Source organism: Mus caroli, chromosome 5 (genome assembly GCF_900094665.2).
Source record: "Mus caroli chromosome 5, CAROLI_EIJ_v1.1, whole genome shotgun sequence".
Classification (NCBI taxonomy): Eukaryota; Metazoa; Chordata; class Mammalia; order Rodentia; family Muridae; genus Mus; species Mus caroli.
The window spans coordinates 1,805,001-1,816,970 of NC_034574.1; the positions used below are offsets into that span (position 1 = coordinate 1,805,001).

At 39.5% G+C, this 11,970-nt stretch overlaps 1 protein-coding gene across 7 annotated transcripts in view; it reads right to left on the reverse strand.

Moving 5' to 3' along the window:
- The window catches only part of Cdk14 (cyclin dependent kinase 14), a 574,714-nt gene that overhangs the window by 91,300 nt on the left and 471,444 nt on the right, over window positions 1-11,970 (reverse strand). For all 7 annotated transcript variants that reach the window (XM_021162869.2, XM_029477257.1, XM_029477253.1 and 4 more), the window contains one exon: window positions 1,673-1,812. In XM_021162869.2, coding sequence (XP_021018528.1) covers window positions 1,673-1,812 — 140 coding nt within the window. The remainder of the gene's footprint in view (window positions 1-1,672; window positions 1,813-11,970) is intronic.

Here is an 11,970-nt window from a genome sequence, read left to right on the forward strand (position 1 = left end):
GGTAATAAGTCCACATTAACAGGCAAGTACTACTACAGAATCGGGAATTCGCAGACCCTCAAAATCCTGGCTTAAACTCCATCATCAAGTCAGATAGCATTGAGCTGTCACCAACGAGGTCAAGGTGGAAGTTACACTGCATAGGGAAAACAAGCCCTGTTTTTGAGTCCAGCGGGCTGTAACACAGTGGGCCCTGTCTCCCGTTCATCTTTTCCAGCATAGGGAGAGGCGTGATCCGTTCTTCTTCTTCTTCTTCTTTTTCTTTTTTCTCTCCCCTATAGGTTTAAGTCTTGTATTTTCCTTTAAAGTTTGGAATCACTGTTATAATCGAGGATCGATCTTTAGAAAGGAAGTAAGATAGACGATAAAGGAAATATAGGCTGGGAATGCTTAAGCTATTAATGAGGGTTTGAATGCATAAGGGAAGCATCAGGTCAATACATCTATAGCTACCTTGGCGGGGAGGGGCAAGAAGTACACATAAGTGTGAGATAGAAAAAGAAAAGTTAAGTTAAGAAGACTCAAGGGAGTTGTTACTTAGGATTTAGATCCAAAAGAAAGAGTGACTGTGACTGTTGCTATGGAGAATCCAATACTGCAGGGTTAGTCATAAATCCCAGAGACAAAGGAAGTAACATCCTGTCTACTATAAGTGATGTATGCATAAGAATTAATAAATGCATTATAAATATTAATCTATCTATGCAGTATGCTATTTTTAAGACAATCAGGAAATATGAAATATCTCTAACGGGTCTTTGGAACATACCACCACTGAATAAAAATATTCCTACTGCTGCCACAATGTTTTTCAAAATTTCACAAGAATTCTGCTTCACACTTGGGAAGAAAGCTGAGATCCTCCCAGCCATAAATCCTTCCCCAAATACTTTAAATGTAATTGAAAAAGCCTGTGTAAATATGAGTACTTTTGTAAAAACAAAACAAAAACCCACCCAGGAATGTGTTTTGTTTTAAAAAGATCTAGAGAAGAGCTGTCTGTACAAATACCAAGAGCATGTGTAGTTAAAATGAATTCCATGTCTTCAGCTCTTACATGTCAATTCAGTGTATTTGCCAATTGCCAGTTCTGGTCCTCAGTTCACTGCCTAGCAGTGCTTTTGAAGGTTACTGTTACAACCAAGATGGTCTCTGAAAATCAAACAGAAATGAATCATTTTTCCTCTGTGTACTGCAGCCAGTTAAAATAGTACTGTATGCAGAAAGCACTAAATATGTAAATCATATTTTCCTTTTCCTTTATGACTGCTCAGATCATTTTTTTGGACACACACATAATCAAATACAAAGACGCGCAGCTGCCGACTGCAGAGGAGAGATAGCAAAAAATGAATCCATTTTCTTTCTGTGTCTGGTAAGCTAGCAATTGAATGGCAGGACTCCAATAAATATATATACACACACAATTCCCCTTCTGGCTTGAGCGATTGAATCCTCTCTCTCTCTCTCTCTCTCTCTCTCTCTCTCTCTCTCTCTCTTTCCCTCTCTCTCTCGTCTCTCTCTCTCTCTCACACACACACAGAATGCATACACACAAACACACAACCTTATGTTTATGCACACATGAATAAGCCCAATAAGCCCATCTATCTACATGCATACTACACATTGATGACCAAGGGCTCCGATTGGATGCTGGAGTCCTACTCACTATCAGTCAGCTCCCATAGCCGTGGAGGCAGATCGCTGAAATACTCATGGCTCAAGGCGGCCTGTGCTGATAGCCTGTTCTTTGGGGAACACTGGAGAAGCTTGGAGGCCAAGTCTTCAGCATGATTTACATAGCTGAGCCTGAAAACAAGCAAAAACAGAGAAAACATCAGACCAAAGGAGAAAGTCACTAAGTACAACTTAAGGCTCATGCCACATCTTATGAACTTCAGTTTATTTCTGGCCAGGGAAACAACTTAAATTACCTGCTGAAATAAACAAACTGAAGGCACATGTACCCTTCCAGTGTGTGTTATCCTAAAATGTCCTTTTCTCTAGATATGCTAAGTATTGTTGACTTAAAATATTTTGACTGTAAGCAAAGTACTGATTATTTCAGAATGGATGAAAGTAAGTTCAGAAGTAGAAAATTATAGATGACAGTTTATCAAATAGTTGCCAGCATTCATTCATGGACTCTTTGTATGCCATACACATATGGATGCATTTATAGGAAATTAATACCGAATAACTAGGGGAATTAAAATAGAGCTGTTATTAAGTTATTAAATTCTCTGGTTACTAAAATTACTTTTCCTCAAAGAATTTATATTTTCTTGCCTTAAATAATAATAAAAAAAAAATACTGAAGCAACTGTCCTGCCAAATGCCAGCCATTCTGATACCAGCATCCAGGTTAACAAACAGATATGCTTAAATGATACGGGGCTCAATCAATTCAAGATGACCTTTAAAACAACAGTAGATAGAGGGTATGTGTCTCAAGATTATAGGAGAAAGGGATAGAAGCAAGCCCTTTGATGTGGTATAAGCTTTCCATTGGGTGGCAGCCATGCCTGGTCTTCCTAGTTTTGCTTTTCATGGAAACTATTCCGCTGGTCAAAGCAATCAGACATGGAAAATTAACACAACACTGATGAATGGCACCCCGTCTATAACAGTCCAACCAGGGAATTACCCCCATTTGGTGGTATAGAAAATAGGTAGGGAATGGCAGTGGAATGCTCATTGAGGCAATCTATGTTCTCCAAAGGCATTTACCCACACATCTCTGTTTCTGCAAGCAGTGTTAACTCCACCAACTCCCAGAGGCAGCCAGACAGGGCTGGGGCTTGAGGCCAAGCTGCTCTGCCAGTATTTTCAAAAGCCTTGAAGGTGCTAAGCACACCATTAGCCTCAGCCTCCAACTCCACACTCTTGCATTTTTGTAGTGGGAAGGGAAGGCTTCTAGGAGGGGGCTGTGGAAGGGGAAAGGAGCCGATACACTCAGGCAGACACAAAAGTGGAGCAGAGACGGGTCCAGGAGACCTCTTTACATCTTCCCATCACAGGTGTCATGAATGGATGGATCCATTGCTGCAATGGATGTTTGCTTCATTTGTCTCTTTCATTTACAGACAGATCCCAGGACTGGCTTTAAGTGTCTTTGGCTAAGAGACATCTGTCCACAGGAAAAGGAGTTGTTTTCAAAGCCCTTCTTCTCTTCCTTGCAGAGGGGTCTAGGTCACCAATACTATACCTTCCTGTCTCAAGACCTCTCATGCTTACAGATTTGCCATTAACAGTTCTAAAACTCAAGTTTGAAATAGACAGACTTCACAGTAAAGGCACAATTACACTGAAGGTGCTGTTTATAAATTACATAGTGAACATCCCATCCCTATCAATTTTATATCATTTTGATAAAATAGAGCATTTGAGTCAGACTGCAATCAGATTTGAGTTTGGGACCTGACACAATTTTGTACAAATTAAATAAATATCATTTATTTTAAAAAGTAAGAATGCTGCCAATCACCCTAAACTCTACGTTACTATACTTTAGGTACATAAAGAAACTGGTAATTAGAATATTTGGTATGCCGGTATCCAGCACTAAATTCATGACCATAAACGTGTGAACATTTGTAATACAGAGCAATGAGTACCGCTTCTTTCTCTCTTTGGTTTTTTGATATAAGATCTCATTTTCAGTCAAGGCAGGTTTAGTTTTTTACTAGATAGTCAAGGTAGGTTTTGAACTCATGATCATCCTCCTGCCTCAGCTTCCTGAAGTGCTGAGGTTACATGAGACATGAGTTTCCATGTCTGGCTTAACACATTTTCTTTTTCTGACCTTAATTTTCTCATCTAAGAAATCAAATGGATGAACCTCGTGTATCCGTAGTCCCTCCACTTAGGAGAGCTATGTGCAGCACTCGAAACACGGCTTACTGTTTTGAAGAACTGTCCACATTTACAGTTGCACCTTTGTTTTTGCCGCAGGTTACTGCATTTAGATAAAATGAGGTGTACCTAAATGTAACGAGTTCACCAATAGGAGACAATCTCATTCTTCCCACCCAAGAAAACTATACTTTTAATAATGTCTATGAAATACATTTTTAGTTGTGATATCAAGTTTATGTGCAAAGTTTAATTCATAAATAAAATTCTTGTTTGGATATTTTACTAGTTTTGTTTGTATTTCTTATGTGCATTTCAAGAAAAGAACCAACTTTGTACCAATTTTTCCCCATGATTTTCTAGTACCATGGTTTGGGTCATTGCTAGAACCACTCTCTGGGTCCACCTAAGTTGTCATACTTTGGGGAAGCAGCTTTATATGAAACTATCAGTTTACCTTAACAGAGTGCTATAATGACTGTGGTTATCCATCCCCTATTATGATGATGATGATGGCATATTTGTTATATCTTCTATATAAACCCATGGATATTTTATGCTGTGTAAGGCTGGTACTTAGATGCATAACATTCTAGAAATGTTATACCTTCCACATAAAGTAGGACTTTCATCCTCATAAGATCTTTTCTACATTTAATAAGACATTCTAAGCCAAAGTTCACATTTTCCTCTCATTAATTTAATGACTGCATGTGCCTTTGTTTTAGTATTTCTGACACCTTTTGTGACCTGCCTTCTCTTTCATATATACTACATAGATGGGTTTAATTTTTATGCACTCAGGCAATCCTTGCGTCTTAATAAGAAAGTTTAGTCCATTCACATTTTTTTTTAAGTATTGAAACATTTGCTACCAGGACAATTGTGCATTGCCATCTTATCTTCTTGAGCTTTTTAAATTTTCCTACCTTCTTTCAAATTGAATTTGAAAATTCAATGTCTTCTAACTTTTGTTTTAGTTTTATATAAAATGTTTAAGTGCTCATCTGTGTACTAGAGGCCACTCTTAATTCCTTTTTTCCCTTTTAAAAAGAGTATCGTTATTTCCCTGGGTGCTTAAGATATTGCAGCAAACTTTCAAAAGATGATGAAAACTAAATTAAAAAACCCAATTTCTCCCATAGGATTAGAATCACACATCTATTTTTGAAGTAACATCAATATACATTACATTTTTACTGGTTATACAAATTTAAAACTATACAGATATTAATTTATGCAGATTATCTGGCATAGAAAGTATTAAATGTGTGCTTAATTGATTACCAGAATCTCCTCTCTTCACAAAGGGGGTTGTAAACAGAATAACAAACAGCACACCTGCCACAAAATATTTGGCAAACAACTTTATTTGGTATGAAAAATATTTCATAGAACTTACAATTTTTTTATGATTAAGAATTCTTTCTGTGTTCTGGTGGCACGTACCCATGGGGGTAGGCTACATTAAAGACAAAGGTAGGAGCATTAGGCTAGCCTGAGCTACATTTTAAAAACAAGCTGGGTGTGGTAGTACATGCCTATAATTCCAGTACTAGGGAGGCAAAAGTAGGTAGATCTCTGTGAGTTCCAGACTTGTTTGTCAAGCTTGGAAATGCTATTTTAAAACAAAACAAAATAAAAATATTTAAAACAATTTTTTCATACAACCCCTGAACATTCCTATATTAAAAAACCTAAAACTCATGTTTCTGTAAAATCAAATGTATTTTGCTAAAAAATACTTAATAGCTCACTCCAAGTCTTTCTTCAGCCTTCCCAGTTCTAGCTGTGCACGAAAGTGCAAACATTACATGAACTTACAATTTTTGGTTTGCAATATTAAACTGTGTGCTTCTATATAATGTGGATTTAACATAAAACTTTGAACTAGAGATTTGTGATTTTTCAAAATAGAGGGTTTTTTAACAGCACAAAATAAAATTTATAGAAGGACATTAAACCATAAGACTTGGACCTTAGCCAACAAAATCAATGACTATATAATTTTAGTGTGCACTGTTTTAAACATGGGAGACATGAACTAAGAACAAGAGGCAAACAGAGAATGCAGACCCTTCTGCCCATGTCTGAAATGATCACTGCGGAGCAACTGCAGGTCTAGACCGCTGTTTGGATTCCAGGACTCCAGTTCTGAGGGATGGCGAAAACTTAAGCATTGTCCTTGGCTGGTGGACAGGAAACTCACTTGCTAAGCTGGGATTCCAACATTGCGTATCGACAAGCCATAGGAGCTCCACTGACCTTATTCACAATGGATGATGAAGTTGACCCTGCCTCTGTTCATTTCAAAGGCAGGAAAAGGCACTTTTGCTGCCTCCCATACCGTTTTTTTTTTTTTTTTTCTTTCTTCGTATCCAAGTGTGCAGTTGCACTTTAGGGCAGTACTTCTCAAAATGAAATGCTAAGTTCCACTCCACCTTAATACCCAGAACTCCACTCCATCTTTAGTTAAGGACAGAGCCACATTGACTGTACAATTGACCCTACACAGGGAGGCCCTGTGCAAGCCATGACTTATCATGAGAAAGAAATCTCAAGGGGGAGGGGCACTTTAGAAAGGAGTCTGAATACAGTATGCACAAGTAATATGAAGAAACCTTAACGTAACAAATTCTCAGCGCCTGTTAAGTTGGAGGAACAGGAGTGATTTATTTATTTATTTATTTATTTATTTATTTATTTATTTATTTTCTCATATATAACATCCTGACTGCAGTTTCCCCTCCCTCTCTCCTCCCAGCTCTCTACCTCCACCCTCAGGGCCCTGCTTCCCCTCTCCCCCAGGTCTACTCCTCCTCAGGTCCCCGCCCACTGTTAGGAGTCCCACAAGGACACCCAAGCTGCAGAACCACTGCATATATTCAGAGGGCCTCAATCAGACCCATGCAGGCTCCCTGGTTGGTGGTTCAGTCTCTGTGAGCCCCTAGGAGCCCACATTAGTTGATTCTGTGGGTTTTCTTGTGGTGTCCTTGATTCATTGATCCAGTAATGAGGCAACAGAAATCGAGTTCCACCAAGCTCACCCACTTAGGTCAGAACTCTTATAAAGATTGTTCCTATTTTAATTGTATCTCAGGTGCCTTAGTTAGACCATAGTGCTTCTTGGTGGGATAGTAAGGGGTTTCTATAGGGCCCCTTTCAACAGAGGAGTCACGCTGTATGCCTGGCAATAATCTCCATTGCCCTTTAGACTATTCCCAAACATGTGACCAAAAGCCACCGCACCACCCAAACTACAGCAAGCAAATGGGAAAGCTCCTGGAAAAGGCTGGCCTTTTCTATCAAAGAAGAAACTCCACTACTCCTTAGCTCCGAAGCACTTAAATTTGACCACAAAGTAAGGGTTAGGGTAATCTCTATTTGCCTACAAAATAATTGGAAAACATCAGAGTGCACTAAATCTAATGACACCAGTCTCATCTTCTATGTAATTGTCTAATATTTGCTTGTATTTCCTACATCCTTCAAAAGATGCACATGCGATGCTATGACTGCTGCTGCTAGTCTCCCTATACTGCTACTTTATCAGTGCTTGCTAGTTTATTGTCACTTTCCTTCTCATATTTCAGACATTCCTTGCTGCCTTAAAAAAAACTCTCATGGTTGCTTTATTTATTTTTTACATGAGCTTGATGAGGTCTTAGCCTTCATTGTTTCCTTAATTTCATGCCCACCAATTCTAGAAAACCTGCCCTAGTTTTGACCCTTTCAGAATTCTTTCTCTCTGTCTTGTATAAATTTAGGCAAAACCTGCAGTTCTTAGGGGAGATATTTTGATCTCTTTCTAGAGAAAAAGCTGGCATGAAAAATTTTTTCTCGCAGTTTCTTTTTTCTAGAAGCAGGTTTGTTTGGTTTGGTTTATTTAGTTTTGTACACTCCCGTGCTCTGAGTCCCTTCACATTGTGTGGGGACTCTCAGGCCCTATGTCCTATCTGTCTTAGGCCTGCAGAGGTGTTCTCCACTTTAGACAACGACTCTGGAAAGGCAACTTTGTTACTCTGGTCTTCTTCCTTCCTTCACTCTTTGTCCTACTAGAGATTCCCCTTCTTGACATAGAATGAAGGGACTCAGAGCTCAGGTTCATCCATGGGCTGAACAAAACAACAAAACAAAACAAAACAAAACAAAACAAAAACAAAACAAACAAACCTGCTTCTAGAAAAGAGAAACTGCAAGAAAAAAATTTCATGCCAGGTTTTTCTCTAGAAAGAGATCAACTTTATGGGTTTTCAGATGCAAGCAACACTTATCAGCAAGTGTATACCATGTGTGTTCTTTTGTGACTGAGTTACCTCACTCAGGATGATATTTACTAGTTCCATTCATTTGCTGAAGGATTTCATAAATTCATTCTTTTTAATAGCTGAGTAGTACTCCATTGTGTAAATGTACCACATTTTCCTGTATCCATTCCTCTGTTGAGGGGCATCTGAGGGAGCTGACGGAATATTATTTTATTTCTTATTCTTTCTTTATTTTTCTAATTGGGATTGAAATCAGTCCCTGTTTTTGTTTGTTTGTTTGTTTTGTCACCTAATAAAACATTAATGAGCATTTTTGTTTTTACCTTACTGTGGTTCCAAAAGGGTCTTTCCTCTAAAACTTAAGATAGATCTGCTTATAGAATCACTAAGGAGAGTTCCGTTTTGTTCTCTAGAGTTGACTTGTAAATATGTGTAGTATATTGGAATATATGATGTTACTTGTAATTATGTGTGATAGTCAAATATATGGTCTTAATTTATAATTATTAATATAATGAATACATGCAAAATATGAACTCTCACTGGGATCTTTGAATGCTTCTGCCCATGAAAGCTGGATATAGTGAGTAGAGTTGTAATTGATATAATACACAAACTACAGCATTCAGTGAAGAGCCTATTTTCACACAAAAGCTTGAGACTACACGAAACAGAACAGAAAGTTCTGGATTCTTCTATACGTGCATTTCATACAGTTTTGGGCTAGAAGTCCATAAGCTATGAGCCTTTGTCTGAAGCACAATTACAGTCACTATGCTTTGTTTCATACATTGCACAACTACCTGGAGTAATGAGAAGTGGTATATCCCCCCAAGGTACACACTAAACACTCTCCACAGAGCAGTGCTACAGTGCACGGATCCTTTCAATTGACAGCATGCGTGCGGATGTGGAAGATGCCAACATGCGTAGTGGCCACTGGGTTTAATACCTCAGGCTCCTCTCCATTCCCATCCCTGTAATTCTTTCTGACAAGAACAATTATGGTCAGAGACATGACTGTGGGGTGGCAACCTCATCCCTCACTTGATGTCCTGTCTTCCTGCTAGAGGTGGGCTCTATAAGTTTCCTCTTCCTACTGTCAGGCATTTCATCTAAGGCCCCTCCCTTTGATTCCTGAGAGTCTCTCACCTCCCAGGTTCCTGGTCCATTCTGGAGGGGGAATTGTACCCCCGCCCCCCACCTCCTAGTTTCCTGGGTTGCCTGCTTCCATTCTTTCTGTTGGCCCTCAGGGCTTCAGTCCTTTTCCAGATCAGGTTCCCTTCTCCCCCCTACTTCCCCTCCCCACATCCATTTTCCCTTCCAGGCCCCTCCCTCCCTCCCTCCCTTCCTCCCCACCTGTGATTGCTTTCTTCTCTCTCCCAAGTGGGACTGAGGCATCCTCACTTGGTCACTTCAGCTTGTTGACCTTTTTTGAGGTCTGTGGACTGTATCTTGGGTATTCTGTACTTTTTTTCAGCTAATATCCATTTATTAGTGAGTACATACCATGCACAACACTATTACTGAGGCTATGGAGAACTCACAGAAAGGGACCTAATAAGACTGTGCTCAAAAAGATCCAAGAAGCAGCTGAAAGAGTCTGATGCAGATATTTGCACCCAACGAATGGACAGAAGTTGCTGACCCCTATTGTTGAATTGGGGGAAGGCTGAAAGAGGCTGAGAAGGATAATCCTGCAGCAGACTCAATTAATCTGGACCTCTGAGATCTCTCAAACCAAAAACCAGAGAGCATACACCCCTGATATGAGGCCCCCAATAGACATACAGTAGAAGACTGCTGGGTCTGTGTTCATTCAGAGATGATGCACCTAACCCTTAAGAGACTGGAGGCCCCAGGAAATTTAGAGGTCAGGTGGGGTAGGGGGTGGGGACATCCAGGTGGAGACAGAGTGGTTGGGAGGAGGTATGGGATGTGGATCAGTCAGAGGGTGGATGGGGAGGGAGGACAAAATATGGAATGTAAAAAAAAAAAAGTAAAGGGATAGAACTGAAAATTCAAACCTAAATCTTCATTTATGAAAAAAAATCAATTCACATTGAACCTTAAAAATTGTTTCTGTTTCAGATAGACCAGCTATAAATATTTAGCTCAAATGACATAGCCAGCAGGAAGATTTTCACCATAAGAGTCCCGCAGAAACAGTGTGACTTAGTGGCACGTCTGCTTGAGGTACAGAGTCCACAGCAATGGTTGTTACTTCTAAAGTTCTGGAAGTCACAAATCTCACCAGCAGAGGTAGTTTCTGAAGATAGAAACCGTCCTCTCCAGAATGGAACAGCACGTCCTCACACTGTAAACAGAGCTCATAATGGCTCCCCAAAGGCACCATTTTTGTGGCATGTTATTTCACCCAAAGGAAAGGAAAAAACTCTCTAATCCTGAACAAAACCTCTTCAAAGTATATGTTCTCAATCAACCCTTCCCTGAGAGCTGAAAATACAACTCAGCAATACAATAAATGCCCTAACAAATAGACCAGATTTTTCACTTAATGCCTTCTCCATGCTTAAACCAAATGGAGTGAAAGGAAGTCACCAGCCCCAGTGTGACAGATGCAGGAGGCAGGCTCCGCTGCCACCCTTAAAGCAGGCAGGGTGCATTTATATCAACACTGGTGAATCTTGGAGTACAATAAAAAGGGGAGAAACAGAGAGCAGTTAGCATCTGACAGAACCTTCTCTTCATGTTTATTCCCTTACAGACGTGACACTGCCCAAGACAGTAAGAACCTACAGAGCTAAAAACCTTTAAGTTAATGTCACATTGGTATCTTATGGTGACACAGAAGACAGTGTCTCTACCCCTTAAACAATGTCACCTTGTATGTTGAAGGCATTAAAAGGGTAGGAATGGGAGCATCATCAAAAACAAGGCGGGTCCCACTTAAAGAAAAAAAAATCAGGTTACAGGTCAAAGACTTACTGACAATTAGCTCAAATGAAGAACAATGTATTTGCTGGGGATGCAGATTTCAGCTTCATCATCTTATGACACTGCCTCTAGATTTTGAAAGCACAGAGGATGGAAAGATCCCTCATGCTAATGGACTGGCAGGATCAATATAGTGAAAATGGCTATCTTGCTGAAAGCAATCTACAGATTCAATGCAATCCTCATCAAAATTTCAACTCAATTCTTCACTGAGTTAGAAAGGGCAATCTGCAAATTCATCTGGAATAACAAGAAACCTAGGATAGCAAAAACTCTTCTCAATGATAAAAGAATCTCTGGTGGAATCACCATGCCTGACCTAAAGCTGTACTACAGAGCAATTGTGATAAAAATTGCATGGTATTGGTATAGCGACAGACAGGAAGACCAATGGAATAGAATTGAAGACCCAGAAATGAACCCACACACCTATGGTCACTTGATCTTTGACAAATGAGCTAAAACCATCCAGTGGAAAAAAGTCAGCATTTTCAACAAATGGTGCTGGCACAACTGGTGGTTATCGTGTAGAAGAATTCGAATTGATCCATTCTTATCTCCTGTACTAAAGTCAAATCTAAGTGGATCAAGAAACACCACATAAAATCAGAGACACTGAAACTTATAGAGGAGAAAGTTGGGAAAAGTCTTGAAGATATGGGCACAGGGGAAAATTCCTGAATAGAACAGCAATGGCTTGTGCTATAAGATTGAGAATTGACAAATGGGACCTCATAAAGTTGCAAAGCTTCTGCAAGGCAAAAGACACTGTCAATAAGACAAAAAGATCACCAACAGATTGGGAAAGGATCTTTACCAATCCTAAATCAGATAGGGGACTAATATCCAATATATATAAAGAACTCAAGAAGATGGACTGCAGAAA